Source organism: Pelodiscus sinensis, chromosome 3, assembly GCF_049634645.1.
Source record: "Pelodiscus sinensis isolate JC-2024 chromosome 3, ASM4963464v1, whole genome shotgun sequence".
Taxonomy (NCBI): Eukaryota; Metazoa; Chordata; order Testudines; family Trionychidae; genus Pelodiscus; species Pelodiscus sinensis.
This window is the reverse complement of record NC_134713.1, coordinates 51,145,787-51,163,741: the sequence shown is the minus strand read 5'-3', so window position 1 is coordinate 51,163,741 and position 17,955 is coordinate 51,145,787. Positions and strand designations below refer to the sequence as shown.

The 17,955-nt window shown below is 42.4% G+C and overlaps 1 protein-coding gene across 1 annotated transcript in view; it reads left to right on the top strand.

Annotated features, from left to right (window-relative positions):
• LMBRD1 (LMBR1 domain containing 1) overlaps window positions 1–10,902 on the top strand; it is a 168,160-nt gene extending 157,258 nt beyond the window's left edge. Inside the window, exons 15-16 of the mRNA XM_006127231.4 lie at window positions 9,438–9,529; window positions 9,696–10,902. Of these exons, the coding sequence (XP_006127293.1) occupies window positions 9,438–9,529; window positions 9,696–9,815 (212 nt within the window). The 3' untranslated portion in view covers window positions 9,816–10,902. The remainder of the gene's footprint in view (window positions 1–9,437; window positions 9,530–9,695) is intronic.
• Window positions 10,903–17,955: the final 7,053 nt, after the last annotated feature.

The following is a 17,955-nucleotide window of genomic DNA, read 5'->3' as shown; positions in this document are numbered from 1 at the left end:
GTTTGTCTGAGTTCACCTCAGACCTAGGGTCTTCATATTAGGTGGCACCTGGTATGTCAGCATCTTTTATTAGGAATAGATGAACAGATTCTTATAAAATAACTGTCTTGTTTTCCATAGTCAAACCAAGTCTCAAATCTTGTCTGACTTTCTGAATTGATTCCATTGAATTCCCATTTCTCCTATAACATCTTCATCTCGCTTTGGTTATAAGGCTTGTCTGTGTGTCAAGTTGGGCTCGCTGCTATGCCCTTTAATTTTCTGCAGGATTTACCTGTTTGTCATACCTCAAAGTATGCTTCAGACTCCAAAGCAAGATATAGAGAGCAATAGGGTTGCCAGGTGTCCGGTTTTGAACCGGACAGTGCAATATTTGTGTTTTCAGTTCAGGAAACAAATTGAGAAAATATAAATGTCTGGTATTTTCGAAATAATATGTAATGTAGATTGTGATGTAATGTCAAGTGTCTGGTATTTTTGTTGAAACCATCTGGCAACCCTAGAGCGCATTGAAGCTTCTAGTGTATTTTTAGCAATAAAGAAGAAAATATATTAAATGAAGTGAAGTAGAGCTTGGCAAAGAAGCTAGACTCACCCACTTCTGTCACCATATTTTACAGGGGGGAGAGGCCTGTAGAACCTATTGTGCAAGAATCTGTCACATAAAAAGGGCTGTAGAGTCCTTTGCAAAAATGAGGCTCCAATGTGTTCTCCAGAGAATCCTTATCAATAGAGGTGCTGGAGAGCCTCACTCCAAAGAGCCCTGCCACCGGAACAGTGATACTTCACAGACTTAATGGATTTCTTTAGTGTTTTATTTTCAGGTTTGAACTAGATAACTTTATTAAACTGAACAAAATGGACAAATTATTTTCATACAGAGTTAGAGGAGGAGCCCAATATACCAGAGAAGGGGTCCAGAGTTGGTAGAGAAAAGTAATGGGTTTTTTTTTACAAGCCAATAATATTTGTTAGTGAGGTTTAATATGAGAGTCTTTGCCTTCTAGTGCATCGTACTTCCTTTTCTGCCTTTGTTTTTGTTTTAGCTTTGTGGCTGTTTAAAGCTGCTGCTCTGTTTTAAAGCTATGTTTTCTCTACTATATTGAAGAGGCATTGTGATGAGACTCTATTTGCAGAAGTTTAATTCTCTTTTCCTACCTTATTGCTTCAGTGATTAGATTTAGAATTTACTGTAAATCTTTGTGTGTGAAGTTAATGGTTGCTGTTCTAAGGCTCTTTTTCCTGTAAAGAAGACGTGGAAGTGCAATTTGTAAACTTTCATCAGCAAATCTTTTTTGACTTTCCTATAAGTTAAATATATCTCCAAAATAATCTAGTTCCTTTTAAAGCAGACTGATGAAATAGCATAGCTTTGTAAATGCAGCACCAGCATTCTTTACAGTTTTGCCCTCACGAAAGAATGTTCCAGTTTGCCTATAGATGCAATAAAAAAGGAAGACCAATCCAGGGGAGTAATAAATGTATAGACTCCCCTATTCTCCTTCCGGTGATATCCCTATGGGTGCTCCACGTCCGGTGTAGGGACACCCTGGTGCCTTGGAGTGGAGCTTTTTCTAGCAGTGCCTGTGAGCTGTGCATGCGTGAGGAAAGCCTCACACCGTACTGTACTTGGCATCCTGTGCTGCTCACTCCCCCTCACCCCTTCAGTTCCTCTTCTCCCATCCTCAGCTTCGGATGAAGTTCTTTAATCTCTTCACTATTTCCCCAGGGTGGTGAGAAACCTCCCTGGTTTCTTTTCCCCAGTTCTCCCCTTGTGCCATTGTCATTGTTCTTCATCCCGAAAAAAAAAATTTGTCAGCGCGGACTGGCGTTGAGCGGCCACCTTTGGGCAACCTACAGACCTGCTGCTCCCGACTAAGCTCTATCCTTCAAAAAGAACAGGGGTAGATTATTTTAAAAAATAAGATAAATAAATAAACAAAGAACAACAGGAACTGCCAGCAGCAGTCTTCACGGAACACTGGCGGAAAGCCAGTCAGGAGCTGCAATGCCGGGCTCCTCTTGTTTTAAAAAATGTCAGAGCTGCCAGGAGCCTATGCTGGTCTCAGGGACACAGATTGCATCTGATGCCTTGGAGAGACACATGTCCCCCAGAAATGTGACCTCTGCCACTCTCTCACAGTGAGAGCCAGAAAAGATAGAGAGCTTCGCATCCGCATGCTGCTGCTGGATCAGGGAATGCAGCCGGAGGGCTCTACAGGATTTGCGGCCAGGAAAAAGGCAGCGTCACTGATTCCAATGGCTCGAGCAAAGACTGGGACGGTCACCTCCCAAGTCCCTGCCCCTAACTCCATCTCCCAGTGAGTTGGGGTTGGAAAAGGAGAGTACCCTCTGCACCGTGGAAGCCTTGGTGCCGGGAAGATCAGTCTTGGCACTGGAGAGCACTTCGAAATGCCCATGCGTGCTGGTGCCAGCAACATCAAACAACGTGGCACCGGGAATGACCCCGCGCACTGCCACACTACCCGCTTGAAAGGAGCGAGGTCCAGAGGCAAGCTTTTCAAGTTTCCAGCTCTATGATGCCCCCCAGAGACACTCTGATGCAGTCTCTCGAAGACGCAAATGATACCGGGAGACCACAGCTCTCACTTTCACACTCAAAACTGGCATTCCCCATGCAGTCTTCTCCAGGGTTCACTCCACGCTACCCAAGAACCCCAGCATTGCCTGAGTAAGAAGATATCAGACAAGGGGACCAATACAGCGTCTTCTCGTCACAACATTCATCCCCTACCGCAACATGTCAACCCTACTACTTCCAGGGTAGACCACCTTACTTACCCTGGAATCCAGAATACCCCTATCCTCCATCCTACTACCATCCTCACTGGGCGCTGTAGGACCATTGGGGTTTATTGAAGATACACCGGACATTGCCCTTTACCTCAAGCAGGCTACCTCCACCCTCTCTGTCTCAAACAGCACCATCAGCAGCAGATATGGATGAGGAAGAGCGTTAACTCTGAGCAGGCGGGGCTACAGATGACTTCAACCCCATGACAATGAAGCCTCACATTCACAGGAGGCGGTAATATTGGATGAGACCCAGTCACTGGACAACATACAACAATTCCATGAGCTATGTAAGAGGGTGGCAGCAACACAGGACTTCCACCTCCAAGGGGTACGGGAGAAGCAACACTGACTGTTGAACGTACATCCTGCTTCACAATCCAGAATTGTGCTTCCAATTGATGAGGCAATAATGGAAGCCTCCAACAAACTCTGGCAAACTCCTGTCTCAATCCAGCCAACTTGTAAGAGGTCTGATAGGAAGTACTTTGTACCCCAGAAAGATCTAGACTTTCTATTCTTGCACCCCCAGTCTAATTTCCTCATCAGGGATGCGGCTATTCAATGTGCAAAAGCCCCTCATCCCAAAACATGATCTTATGACAAAGACCACAAGAAGTTGGACTTAATTGAGGAAAAAGGTCTATTTATCAGCCACCCTTCATGTACGCGTAGCCAGTTACACAGCTTTGTTGGCAAACCATGTTTTTGACAACCATTCTAAACTGGCTGAACTGATGCAACATCTTCCTGACTTCCAAAGGCCCATCCTCAGAGGCATTATTCATCAAGGGGACACGATCGCTCCTACAGCTCTCCTTTCTGCCATAGATGTGGCCGACCCAGCGGCTAGGGCAACCACAACAGCTGTGGTCATGAGAAGAGCTTCTTGGCTCCTTGCAGCCAGGGTGCCCAAAGAGCTCCAGTCCAGGGTAGAAGACCTTCCCTTTGATAAGCTCAAGCTCTTTGCATCAACAACTGATGAGGTCCTACACGGTAGCAAGGATTCCCAAACCACCCTCCGCACACTAGGAATGTATACTCCACTCGATCGTTGGAGGCATTATACCCCATGTGATAAGACCAGGGATAGTTACTACAACCACACCCAACAAAGACAGTATGAGTACAAATTACTCCAGTGGAGAAGAGGAACTAAAGGGGCAGAGGAAAAATCCGTGCATGCTAGGTGCCAAGCAGAACGCAGCACAAGGTTCTCTTCACGTATGCGCGGCACATAGGCACTGCTAGTAAAAGCTCCACTCCGAGGTGCCACGAGGTCCCTACACCTGACATAGAGCACATACCAGGAGAGGAGAGGGAACACACCTCAAAGAACAGTCATTACTGCACGAGGTAACTCCCTTTTTCCTCAAAATAAAATTACTGACCAGTCATTACATTAGACTGCTCACTCTGGGCTTATCTGGCCCAAGCTGTGTTTCATACTGCTTGTTGTATTGTTTGGATTATTGTGCATGTAAATTTGACCATTGCTTTTCATTATTTGTCCCTTGAATAGCCTCTCTACAAATTTTCCAGAAAGGACAATGTTCTGGCAGATAGCATAAGCCAAAATTAATTTCCAACATGAATGATTTAAAAGGGCTGCTTACTTCAGAATCTTTCATAATTTCAGTATACATAAAAACTTGCATAGAGGTATATCTCTTCACAACAAATTAATCCTGGGGAAATTCTGCAGTTTTATTATGGCTCCTATGATGGGGTGTATCAACCCCTCCATTGAGTTGACCTGGCTGAGAGGATCCCACTCCCACAACCCTTTGGGGTATGCTCCAACTGGAAAATAACTATAAAAGCCTCTAGAGCGGCTCAATCAGGGGTGACTGCCACAGAGGAAGGAGGTGCTGCAGGAGCTCCTGGGGAGGAAGCACAACCAGACCAAACAGTAGCCAAACCGCGGGGGGAATAGCAGTAGAAGCCTCTGGACCAGAGGGTGAAGACAGAGAGGACGACTTATAAGAACTGGGTAGGAAGTAGCCAGGGCAGGGAATTGTTCCCCAAGAGCTCGGCATGTTGCGGTAGGATTCCCCGCTGAGCTAGCTGTGGACCCTGACACTGCCAACAGGGCCCTGGGCTGGACCCAGTAGAGAAGAAGGTCCCTCTACTTCCATCCTTAAATAAGCAAATCTCCCCTATGTGAGGGTAGTCTATATATGGATTCTGAAGCTGGTGGGCTGTACTTCCCTGATGTCAGAGGGACAGTGTGTAATCTCGGAGGCCGTTGGGGCACACACTGTATAGCGTCTCTGGTCATTGCTTTAGGGTAACAGAGCCCAAAGGGGAAATGTTTGGACTCTGTGGCCACTGGCCCATGCTGCCCTGAGCACAGATTGCAGTACATAAGTTCTTTTGGCTGATAGGGTGACCTGTCTAGAATAAGAGTCTGAAGGGCCATAGCAGACTTTCATTGCCCTTTCTGGTGGGTGGACAAGGTACCCCTTCACAGCTCCAAGTGCAACAATTGCAGAATTTCCTCAGGACTAACAAATAAAAATAACATGTCAAAATTGTGTTGTGGGGAAGAAGTGTTTTTGGTTTCCTGACCAAAGCAACTTCCCTAAACTATAAAATGGGCACTCTCCAACAGCCCCAATTTCAAGAGTCATAGGAAAAGAGAATAATACCAAACTTAGGTTCTAACTTCAGAATGATCCTTTCAGTTCTGGTGTTCAGGTCTTCTAGGTTTGGCAACAAAGCTCCCCCTTCAGCATCTAAACATATTTATCCAGCAGAAATTTGAATTGGACTTAGATTCCCTGTCTGCTTTTAGTGTGGGAGAGCTTGGGGTACTCCTGGGGGTGGTTTCAAGTGTTCACACCTGTTTTTAGGGATTAAAAAGTACTTAATAGTGGCAGCAAATTCCCCAAAATCTGGGATTTTGGAGGAAGTTTTTGTAATCAGTGCCTGTAGAGGCACGGTTTGGAGCTCTCTTGTGGGCCCCCACCTTCTGTATTCATAATGCCAGAGTGGGGCACAGCCTTGACAGGCTCTAGTTCCCTTTCCTATCAGTCATGGAAAGTCACCTTCCCCATGGCAGTGACATCGGTTAGACTAGTGTCAAAGATTAAAGTCTTGACATCAGAGCTGCTGTTTCTGGTGTTTCAGAAAGACTAGGTCCAACTGTGACCCCACTAGGTCTTTCTGCCATACATGGTCTCTTCCTTCCATATTAACCAAGACATCATCCTCCCTGTGTTTTTGTCCCAAGGTACACACCACAAGTAAGGGAAAGAGCTGCATGCCCTGCACCTCAGACATGCTCTGGCATTTTACCTGTATCACACCAGGCCTTTCTGCAGGTCAGCCCAACTCTTTATCCTAACAGCAGATAGAATGAAGGGCCTCCCCATGTTCTTACAGAGGATTTCGACCTGGATCACATCCTGCATTCACACATGTTATGATCTGACATCCCACTGATGCCATCATGAGGGCCCATCGACTAGAGCTCAGGAGTTCTTGGTGGCTTTCCTAGCTCATGTTTCCACCAAGGACATTTGCAGGGCCGCAACATGGTCTCAGTCTACACATTCATAGCACATTATGCCATAAACCAAGCCAAAGGTTCTGGGTTCGGCAGAGTTGTTACAAGCAACATGTCCATAAATTCCATCTGCCTCTGTAGATACTGCTTGGAAGTCACTTAACATGAAAAGGACATGAACAAGCACTTAGAGAAAAGGTAACCTGTCTTTTCTTTAACTGGTTTTAGCAATGTTGTTCCTGCCCATTCCATGATCCACTCTCCTTTCCTGGTGTCAGAGTTTACAGCAAGAAGGAACTTAGGGTCAGGGGAGCACGCAGTGTCTTGCGCTACTCCCCTATGGATACCTCTATAGGAAAATCTTCCAGCACTGGTGCATGTGCTGAGCGCGCACACCTAACATGGAATGGACATGAGCAACACATCTTTAAGCAAAGGTAACTGTCTTTTCTCATTTGGTGGAAGACACAGGAAGGTTGATATAGTTTGGCTGCCAAGAAAGGATAGCCATGGTAGGTTCTCTGTTTCAGCCTTGCTGTTTCCACCTTTAATCTTGCAGCTGGATTCTGGTGGTGCTAGAATCTAGGTTGATTACCAGTTTGGAAGAGATATTTCTGATATAGCAAAACCTGGAAGATCCATACAGCAATGTGCATCTTTCACTTGGCACCCAGTAGGCCTTTAATCTACATTTGGTAGATTCTAGTTCAATTGGTGAGTAAGCAGAGGTCCTTTTAAAATCCTTATAATCCTGTGGATCTATCTGCACATTGATCCTAAGCATGACATTGGATGGGGAGGAGGATTGTGTGTCTCTCATGCAGTCTATGGCTCCCCTCAACTTAGCTTTGTTACTCTGACATGGAGATGCGAAGCAGGTTGGGACTCTGCACCCAATCAAGGTCCCTTTGCAGGCCCAAAGTTGTAGAGGAGGTATGGCCTTCAGTCTTGCCCTTCAGTTTACAGTACATTGGGGCCATGGGTAACCATTAAGAACCACACTAGAATAAGCCTGCAAGTGCTTTAGGGTGATTATCTGTATTAGGTGAACTTTTAAAATAAAATAGTGGCTGATTTGGTTGACTAGGTCTCTCATTGGTTCTGCGTTAGTGTTTCATTTATTTAAAAAGGTTGAAACTTTTGCTAGTCCCAGGGAATGGACATGCAGAATGTCCTCATCTCTAGGAAATGTAATCCTGTTTAAAAATTATAATGCTGCAGTAGTATCAAGTATCTTTGAACAAATGTGTTTAGGGAACTACTTCATCCAAATGTCAGCTGCTGAAAATTTGGGAGTGCCCATTCACTTGGGCTTGGTGCTAAATCTATCTCTATATTTGAAATGTGCACCTGTCTGTCCATCTGTGAGTCCATTTGTTCAAGAACTCCTCCTGAACAGTAAAAGCTAGGACCACCAAATCTGGTATGCAGCTTTCTTATCCTTACTTAAAACAAGGTCAGGGTTTGATTGTCAGGACAATGGCTTGTGCCTGGAATTTTGATTTTTTTTCTCATAACAGGGAAAGGAAGGGGTCTAGTTAGAGGCAGTTACTCTATGTAATGACCACGGGGGAGCAGCAAGCACCCCACCAGGAAGCCACTGCTCAGCTTCCCCTTTCCTCCCAGCTGATCTCAAGGCAAAGCTGGTGGCTGGGATGTGCAGTCTCACCTGGGCCAGTCCAGGGGCAACGAAAACAGCAAGAGTACATGTCCTCCCCTCACCTCTGGCCAGCACCAAGAAGAAGCCAACAGCCAGGGTGCATATGCACAGCCCCAGTCCCACTCCCACTCCAAGCCAGATCCAGGCAATTCTGCACAAGTGCTTATATGAAAAGTGAATATTTTCATGACCTAATGGAAATATGATTTAAATAAACCTACAGCATTTTGGCACCAGTAAAAATTGGCAGGTCTATTAAGCAGTCACTTGTGAGCAATCCTATTAAGAATTAACACATTGTAAAACCAGAAAAATAAGATGTCTATTCCTCTTATGACTCATTCCTAGTACTGCATCTGCTATACACAGCTTAAGTAAACACTAGAGATGGTCACATTTTCACATCCATATAAATAGATATAATCCCAATTTGTTTTGCTTTTGCAGAAATGGCAAATCTTTATCCCTTAAGAATGAGTAGATTTAAGGAAGAACCTGTTTCACATGGGTTATTAGTTACCATTGTTCTACTATTTTGGTGTACAGCTCATCTCTGATATGCTAATATTCCAGAATAATGGGCACAGCTTAGTCATACTCTTTTTTTATTTTAAAGTGTATGTTGAATGTATGAGTGACTATACATAGAATATAATTAGAACTTCCATACTAGAAAGCAAGCAAATCTGGTTTCAGTTTTTCAGACAGATCTTGAAGCCAGTGCTGTAATACCTGACACTTTTTTCTCTGTGGTGTTCTTGACTCTCACTAATGTCTCTACATTAGTTCATGACCTACTTGTAAAAGTTCATAATTTGATTAAATGATATCTTCACTTGAAGCAAAAAATCTGTTTTCCTCATTTACTTGCAATATAGAGACTTTTTCCATCTTTTAGTTATTAGTAATAGTAATCACCCTGAAGAGTGATCATTCTGAGACCCCAATCACTCAGACACACATTGTCTGTGCATGTAAGTAGTTCCATTGATAATCAGTCGGCTTATTTGAATGAGTAAAGTTAAGCATATACCGAAATGTTGGCAGGAGTAGGTCTGAAGTTAAGACCTGATGTAGGAAGTTCATGCAACACAGATGTGAAGGAAGTACTCACAATGGGCTTTAGTTTCATGCACAGAAATAACTTGGAATTTTTAAAATCAACTTTGGCTTGAGCCTGCAAATATGCAGTTTCAACTAATAGATTTTTTTTTAGACAATTTTGTGTAACTGCCATTATTTTATTTGTAAGTACTGTTTTGCTGGAAGAAATTACTCTAACTATAACTGGATGGTATATCTTTAAAAGAAGACCATGTCTATTTTGAGTGGGGTAGTAGGTTTTTTTGCTATATTTTTATCAACAATTTTCTGTTAGTAACATTTTCCTGGTATAGTTGCAGTTCCAGAAATACACACATTGTAATAAACATCTTTTCTGCTTTATTTTAGATCAGTGCACCATTACAAGGACGTATCTTTTCCTTCATAAGTTTTGGTTCTTTAGTGCTGCCTATTACTTTGGGAATTGGGCATTCATTGCAGTAAGTAATCTGGTTAGAGATCATTATAAATCAAGTTGAATGTTTTAACGTAAATTGTAACTTCCAGGTATTTGCATCACAGCAGCATTTAACTTTAAAAGCATCACTTTTATATTCATTTTAAATAAGAATACAGTAATACATATTGCACTGATTTAATTCACAGGTCTTCTTAATCGGACTAATTGTGTCATGTTGCAAAGGGAAGAAATCAGTCATTGAAGGAGAAGTGGATGAAGATGATTCAGACATAAGTGATGATGAACCACATGTCTATTATGGTTGACAGGCTTTTGTCCTGAAGGGTAAAAAAAGTAATCTAAAATTGTCTGAACTTTATGCTTGTGTGGAATTTTAATCCAAATGCTAAGCAAATTCTCTGTGTAAAAATAAATTGAGAAAGTGTGAATAATAATTTAAAAGAGGTGGGGAAATTGAATATTTTTTGTTTTCTGAAGAATACATCACTGTATTATAGCAGAGCTATGGAAAATTGTTTGGAATATATTTAAAATATACTGGTTTTATGATGGGCTGCTTATGTAATACAATTTGATATTGTGATTGTAGTTGATAATTTGAGTTATTTTTGCCCCTGCCTTGACTAGTTTTTGGTTTCTTATACAAGTCAGACATGAAAGAAATTTTACTTTTGTATAGCAAGATTGAGTTTACAGGGAATTGCATTTAAAAGTCATATTGAAACAGTTGAACCATTATTGCTTGAAAGACTCAGCTAAAGTTGCTTCACTTTCAAGAAGTGTGGCAATTAATGTATAATTCTGCAATAATAATTTCACTGCCATTATTATATGTATATAAAGGAATAGTCCATGAGAGAGTTCCTAAAGACATTCCTGAAAGTCTAACAACTCAGAGTTAATTCCCAGTATGCCAGGAATAAACAAGTTGTGTAAAGTTGTGTTTCTGAAGTTTAGCCTGTACTATACTTCTATTTAATAGACCACTGGATTTTGGTGGCAACCGGGGCATAGCCTTTGCTCTGTTTTTTTACTCTGTGAGAAGCTAAAAATATTATTCTGTATTAACCATACTCTACATATCTTGGCAGTGTTGTTTTTTTAAATGGTATATCTAAAACTGTTTGATAAAATTCTTCATTGAGTAGTATTAATCACATGGATTAATTAAAACATGAGATTAATTATGGTAATTGTATTTGCTCACAATATATTAATAAATTTTTTTCTGGATTAAGGCTATTTTTCCCTATTTGAAATGTAGTCATTATAAACATTCAGTTTAGCAAGTCATTAAAAATGAAAGGCTTATATAATTGTAACAGTGTAAATGTTTAAAAGCTTAATTCTACTTTTTTATAAAATAAATGTACAATATCTTAAGTAAACATTGTTCTTGAGTTCTTCGTAAATCAAAAATTGTATTTGTGCTTCAGTGTCTTTTCATTGGTTGTTACTATTATTTAAGTGAAAAGTTGCCAATTCCTAAAAATATTGCAAGAGATAAAATTCATAAAATGTAAATATTTTTCATGTATATTAATGCCTAGAAATATAGTTCAGGTAATCTTTGTAAATTTCAATATAATTATTTAACAATTACTAATCTTACAAAGGTAATTTATTAACTTCCCCTCTAAAAGTTCTCATAGTATATTAGAAACTGACAGTTTCCTTTAATTACTCCAGAATGGGCTGCATATTTGTTACTGGAGCACTTCATCATACCTGGCCTTTTACAAAAACTTTTGAATTTTGGTTGGACAATAAAAATATTATTTGAGACTGTTAAGATGGGAACTGTATTAATCTTTCAAACAAAGAAATTTAATACCATAGAGTCTGGGAAATGTTAATTGATGTTCAAACACCAATCCATTCTAAACCTATGTCCCCATCGATGCTACACCAACTAAGAGGAAGATGTATTGGGAATGTGTTATGGCACATTCAGGACAGACCCTTGGGAACAAGCCATACTTGAGCAGATTTGAAAATCTTTTCATCTCATCATTGATGGCAAACTTGCCTTCTGTCAGTGAAACATTGAAAGAAGCAAAATTAAAGAAACTGGATGTTCTGTTTTATGGTGCTGTCTATGAGTTAAGTTGTATTAGAAAGTAGGTTGTTCAACCTTTCATTGGAAGCATTAATAGACTAGCACTGTCTCATAGGCAGATATGCAATCTACAAAGCATAGGAGCAATGTGTAGTGCAACTTCATTCCAATTCTGATTTCCCCTTTCCGAGTAACTGTAAGACACAAATATCTACAGACCACGACCCCTCCAACAGAGTGGAATAGGACATAGAATCTGATCATAGAACTGGAAGGCACTTCCAGTTGTTTAGACCAGTTCCCTACACTCCTGTTAGAACTAAGAATTATCTAGACTGTACCTGACAAATTCGTCTAACCTGCTCTTAGTTTTCCCATGATGGAAACTTCACAACCTCCCTAGGCAATTTATTCCAGTCCTTACCCACCCTGAGAGTTTGAATGTTAGGAGAAACTTATCTAAACCTCTTCCTGCAATTTAAACCCATTGGTTCTTGTCCCATCCTCAGAGGTTAAAACTTTTCTCCTTCCTCCTTGTAACAACCTTTTTATGTACTTGAAAAGTGTTATGTTCCCTCTCTTCTCTTTTTCAGACTAAACAACCCGTCTGTGTCTACACTGCACCCCTTTTCCGGAAAAGGGATGCAGATTAGACACTTCAAAATTGCAAATCCGTGGGGGATTTAAATATTCCCCGCGGCATTTGCATTTACATGGCTGCCGCTTTTTTCCGGCTTGGGGATAAGCCAGAGAAAAGCGCCAGTCTAGACGCAATTCTCCGGAAAATAAGCCCTTTTCCAGAGGATTTACTTTCAAGTAAGAATAAGAAATCCTCCGGAAAAAGGCTTATTTTCCGGAGAATCGCGTCTAGACTGGCGCTTTTCTCTGGCTTATCCCCAAGCCGGAAAAAAGCGGCAGCCATGTAAATGCAAATGCCACAGGGGATATTTAAATCCCCCACGGATTTGCAATTCCGAAATGTCTAATCTACACTGCACCCCTTTTCCGGAAAAGGGATGCAGACACAGCCCCCCATGCATTTTAATCTTCCCTCACAGATCATTTTTCCTAGACCTTTAATTTGTGTTGCTCTTTGTACTTTTTCCAATTTGTCCATATTTTGTGAAATGTGGTGCCCAGAACTGGCCACAATACTCCATCTAAGCCCTAATCAACATAAAGCAGAGCAGCATTACTTCTCCTTTCTTACATCCCAGAATGTTATTTCCCATTTTGTGTGCATGCAACTGATTGTTTCTTCCTAAGTGAAGTACTTTGCATTTGTCCTTTATTGAATTTCATTCTATAATTTCAGACCATTTCTCCAGTTTTTCATGATGATTTTGAATTATAATCCTATCCTCCAAAGCACTTGCAACCCCTAGAAGTATTCTCTACACCATTATTTAAATGATTGGTGAAAATATTTAACACAGCCAAATCCAGAACAGATCCCTGAAGGAACCCACAGCATGACTGTGAACCATTGATAACTGCTCTTGGGGAATGGTTACTCATCCTCCTTATAGTAGCTCTATCTAAGTTGTATTTCCTTAGGGTTTTTTTTTTTTTTGAGAGACAGTATCAAAAGCCTTATTACTGCCGGTCCCTGACTTACAAACAAGTTACTTACCAAACAGTAGGTCGTAACTCGATCTGTTTGTAAGTCAGATTACATTCTCTTACATTACAGCTGCGCTGTTCGTAAGTACGGATTTCGTTCATGACTCTAGTTCCGGCTGTATAGGAGGTTGGTCGTAAATACGAACGGTCGTAAGTTGATGCATTCGTAACTCGGGGACTGGATTTATAGTCAAGCTATACCACACTTCTTGCTTCCCCCCCCCATCAATAACACTTGTTGCCTTGTCAAAAACAGTTAAGTTGGTTTGACACAATTTATTCTTGACAAATCTATCCTGATGGTTACTTATCTTACCTTCTCATCATCATCATCATCCTTCACGCCCTCTTGCGTATACGGCAGCAACAAAGGTCCTCCACTTCTGTCTCTGGCTAGCCTCTCAATAGTGCCACAAGTGTAATTCATACTCTTCATACTTCAGCAGTTTGGCACCATGTTGTATCGGGTTTTCCTTGTTTCTGCTTCCCTTCAGGGGTACAGTGCACAGCAGTCTGTGATGGAGCTTCCATCTTTCCTAAGCACGTGCCCAATCCATCTCCAGCATCTTTTCGTAATGATGGTAGCCATGTAATCTTGTTTATACCGCGCAAGCAGGTTCTGATTTGAAATTATTCTTGGCCAAAAAGTATGGAGGATCCTCTCAAACTGCTTGTGTGAAAAGTCAACAATTTATCGAGGTTGTATTCTGTCATCTGCCAGCATTCTGATCCATATAATAGTATTGATAAAATACAGCTCTGATAAAAATTCAGTTTGGTATGGATACTGTACTGTGACTTCCTTTCAGCATTCAGACTCAAGACATTTTTGGCTTTACTGAGTCTGCTCTGGATATCACTTCTGATGCCTTCGTCTTGCCTGATAATACTACCCACGTATGTAAAGCTCTCTTGTACAGGTAGGTCGTGGCCATCAATCTTAACTGATGCTAGTGCCTCAGTATTTAGGGTCATGACTTCTGCCTAACTCTTAGTCCGACCTGTTTTCTGAAGGTGCAAAGTCAATTTGTCTTCTCTTGCATATGACAATGAGTATGGGAGGGCAGCATGAGGTCATCAGCAAAATCAAGTTCCTCTAATGTGGAGAAGACAGTCCATCTGATGCCTCTTGGCTCATCTTCTGTTGTACACCACATAACCCAATCTATGACTAAGTTAAAGAGCATTGGAGACCTGACGCATCCCTGCCTTACTCCAGTCTTAACTTCTAAGCGTAGATCATTGTTCCCCATGCTGAATGTGAAATTGTTATAAAAGCTCTTAATGAGCTGTACTACTTATTGTGGTTTTCCATATGCTCTCATACGCCAAAGACTATCCCTATGAATGCTTTCAAAGGCTTTTTTTAAATCAATAAAGTTGATGAACTGCCTCTGCCATTCATTCAACGCATTGCTCAATGATGTTACACAGTACAAAATTTGATGTACACAACCCCTTCCTTTACGAAAGCTATCTTACCTTCTAGATGTTTGCAAATTATTTGTTTCATTATCTTTCCAGGAACAGAAGTTGGGCTGACTGGCCTGCAATTCTCCAGATTGTCCTTATTTCCCTTTTTTATAGGTGGACAATATATTTGCCAAGTATCAGAGGGGTAGCCGTGTTAGTTTGTAAGGTGCCACAGGACTCCTCATTGCTTTTGCAGATTCAGACTAACAGATTTATTGGAGCATAAGCTTTCGTGGGCAAAGACCCACTTCGTCAGTGCAGGTAGTGGAAATTCCAGAGGTATGTATAAATATACAGGCATAAGAAAAGAGTACTACATGCATCTGATGAAGTGAGTCTTTGCCTATGAAAGCTTATGCTCCAATAAATCTGTTAATATATTTGCCCTTTTCTGGTCATCTGGAAATTATTATTTTAAACAGAGATAACTGTAGCAGTGAATTAGGATTCTCAAAATTGCTGACCCTAATCATACCTACAATTTAGTTGTTGGCATTTTTAGTAAGTCATGGACAGGTCATAGGCAATGAAGAAAACTCTTACAGCCCCTGATGTGTCCATATGTTGTCCTTTATAATACCTGTGACTAAAACTTGTGTGCTCTGTCGGGGCCCCCACAGCTACTGCTCAGAAAGGGGGGCTCCTGTAGCTGCTACTCTGTAGGTGGGAAACAGCAAAGGGCTGCATTGCTGCTGCTCCCAGACTGCTCCCTCAGGACAGCACCTGGGATTAGCTGCCTAAACTGCTCAGGGTGGCCTTGCAGTTGACTGCATGAACCACTGCAGAAGTCAGAGGTCCCTGCAAGAAACTCTATTTTTTGGAGCATTAGGGAAGCTTTTTTGCTTTTATAGAAGCTGTTAACCTTACACAGTGAGATTCCTATTTCCATTAATTTCTTTGAGGGTAGCAAGTGTGGTTGGGAGAATTGTCTGTCTAGGTATGTAGGTTCTTAAAAATAAAATCATCTCACCTTGAATGCTTCCAAAGTATTATATTAAACATAAATTATATAAAAAATATATTTAAAAACATTTCTCACTTTTTAGCCCCTAAAATAAACTATTTGTATAACTTAAGGAGGATGTATGCATATGGGTTTAAGGTGTGTTTACTGTTCTCTATGTATTTGAATATCTTATGTCTTAAAAGTAGTCAAAAAATGAGTTATGCATGCAGTTATTATTGGGATGCCACCTAGAGGCTCTAAGTTGATGGCCCTATTTTTTGGGCACTGTACAAACTTACTAAGAAATGGTCCTTACCCCCAATGAGCATATAGTCTTCTAAGTAGGCAAAATAAAGAGTGGGAGAAGGGGAGCTGAGGTTTAAAGCATTGAAGTAAACCTTCTCTCTCTCCTACAGTTTGTTGCCATTCTTTTTTTTTTTTCTTTTGGCTGGAGTATCTTCTGTAGTCCAGGTGCATGCTCTCAAAGTTCAGATCCTGCACTTGGCAGACAGTGCACTTTTTTCAGTTGAAAGCAGCTGTTCTGAAAGGCCATAGAGAGGAAATTTTCCAGGTAGCTACTGTCAGTCATCTGCAAGGGCTTTGAATATCAGAATGGATACCGTGAACTGGATTGTGTGCTGAGTGGAGCAATAGGGTAGTGTGTTTATCATGCCTTGTCTTACTATTCAGAAAGGCTGCTACATCTTGTACCTGTTGAAGCTTTCTTAGGGTATGTCACCTTACAAATGTGAACTGGCATGATCAAAACTGGTGCATGGGTTAGTACCTGTCGGATGGAATAGAGATCAAGCTTAAGGCCAGTCTTGGAAGACAATGGGTATTTTTGTTGCCATATCTGTAGAGGTAGCCACTAGCTTTGAAGTGTCCAGAAGGACCCCAGGGGAATAGACCAATATAATGGTCAAAAGGCACGGTATGTCTAGACAGCGAAGTTAGTTTGCAATAACAGCCGTTATTTCAAAATAACTTTACTAGCGTCTACACAAACCAACCACTATTTCGAAATTAATTTGAAATAGCGGAGGACTTATTTTGAACTTGCTAAACATCATTCCACGAGGAATAGCGTCTATTTTGAAATTGCTATTGCGGAATAGGGTCTAAATAGGGGGGCCTCCAGCCCTTCCCAGGGTGCCCTGCTGGTCACTCCGGCCCCAACCAGGAAAACCCCTCTCCTCCCCCTGTCTCCCGGAGCTCTTAAAGGGGTAGAGTCTGGCCACAGTGCCTGTGCCAGCTGAGTGCCTGCCAGCCCAGAGCCAGTACTCGGTGCCCCGACCAGCAGCCCTAACATGAGCCAGCCAGCCCTCCTCCACTCCCCAGGACCAGTCTTCTGGCTGGAAAAGGTAGGCACCTTCCTGGTCCAGTGCGGAGATCAGGGACCTCATTGGGGGGAAGCCTCCAAGTTCTATGATCTCCGCATTAGATGGAGGAATGCAGCCATGTACAGTCAGATGGCTGCCAGCCTTGTCATCAAAGTTCACATTCGAACCCAGGAACAGGTTCCGATGAAAATCCAGGAGCTGCAGCAGGTGTATGCCAGGGCCACAGGGGGTAGACCCAGACATGCCCCTGTTTTGATGCCCTGGACAGTATCCTGGGGGGCGGGAAAGTCTGTGCCCTCCCCCCCCGCCCGCTGGTCATCGACCTTGGGGCAGAGGGCCCTGATCAGGGCACGGAGGAGGAGGGTCAGGAGCCTGGACAGAGCATGCCACGCAGCCAGGACCCCCGAGCCGTCCCACCGAGCCTGTCGCCAGTGTTGTCTGCAGCCAGGGAGGCAACAACATGTGAGTGCTATCACTGTCCCCTTATGCAGGGGCAGGAGGAGAGGGAGACCAGGGACTGTGTGAATGGGCCTTGCTGACCACAGATCACACAGCAACTTGTGCATGTGCTGTGCCACCCCTGGGCATGTGGCCCCAGCTGGATGCCACACAGGGACCTTGGCCTGTTACCCCCACACATGTATCTATGAAGGCACATGATGTGCTCTTGACCCTAGGGTGGGACACAGCAGGATACCCTCCTTCCACAAGCTTTCTCTACACAGAGGCAGGAGACATCTCTCCCCCTTCCCCACACACAGACCCACACCACATACAGCATAGGGACATGGGTGCACTCCCGGGCTAGCTCCCACTTCCCAGGGATAGCAGGACATCCCGAACATGGCCTCTGTGCTAGCAGATCACAATCCCCTCTTGCCCAAGGTCACAACCCAAACCCCTGCAGCCTAATCCCCTAACTCAGGTCACAACTGCCTCTTTTACCCAAACTCCCTCTCAGACCCCACACTCTTTCCTGCACCCCAGTCCCTTACTGCAAG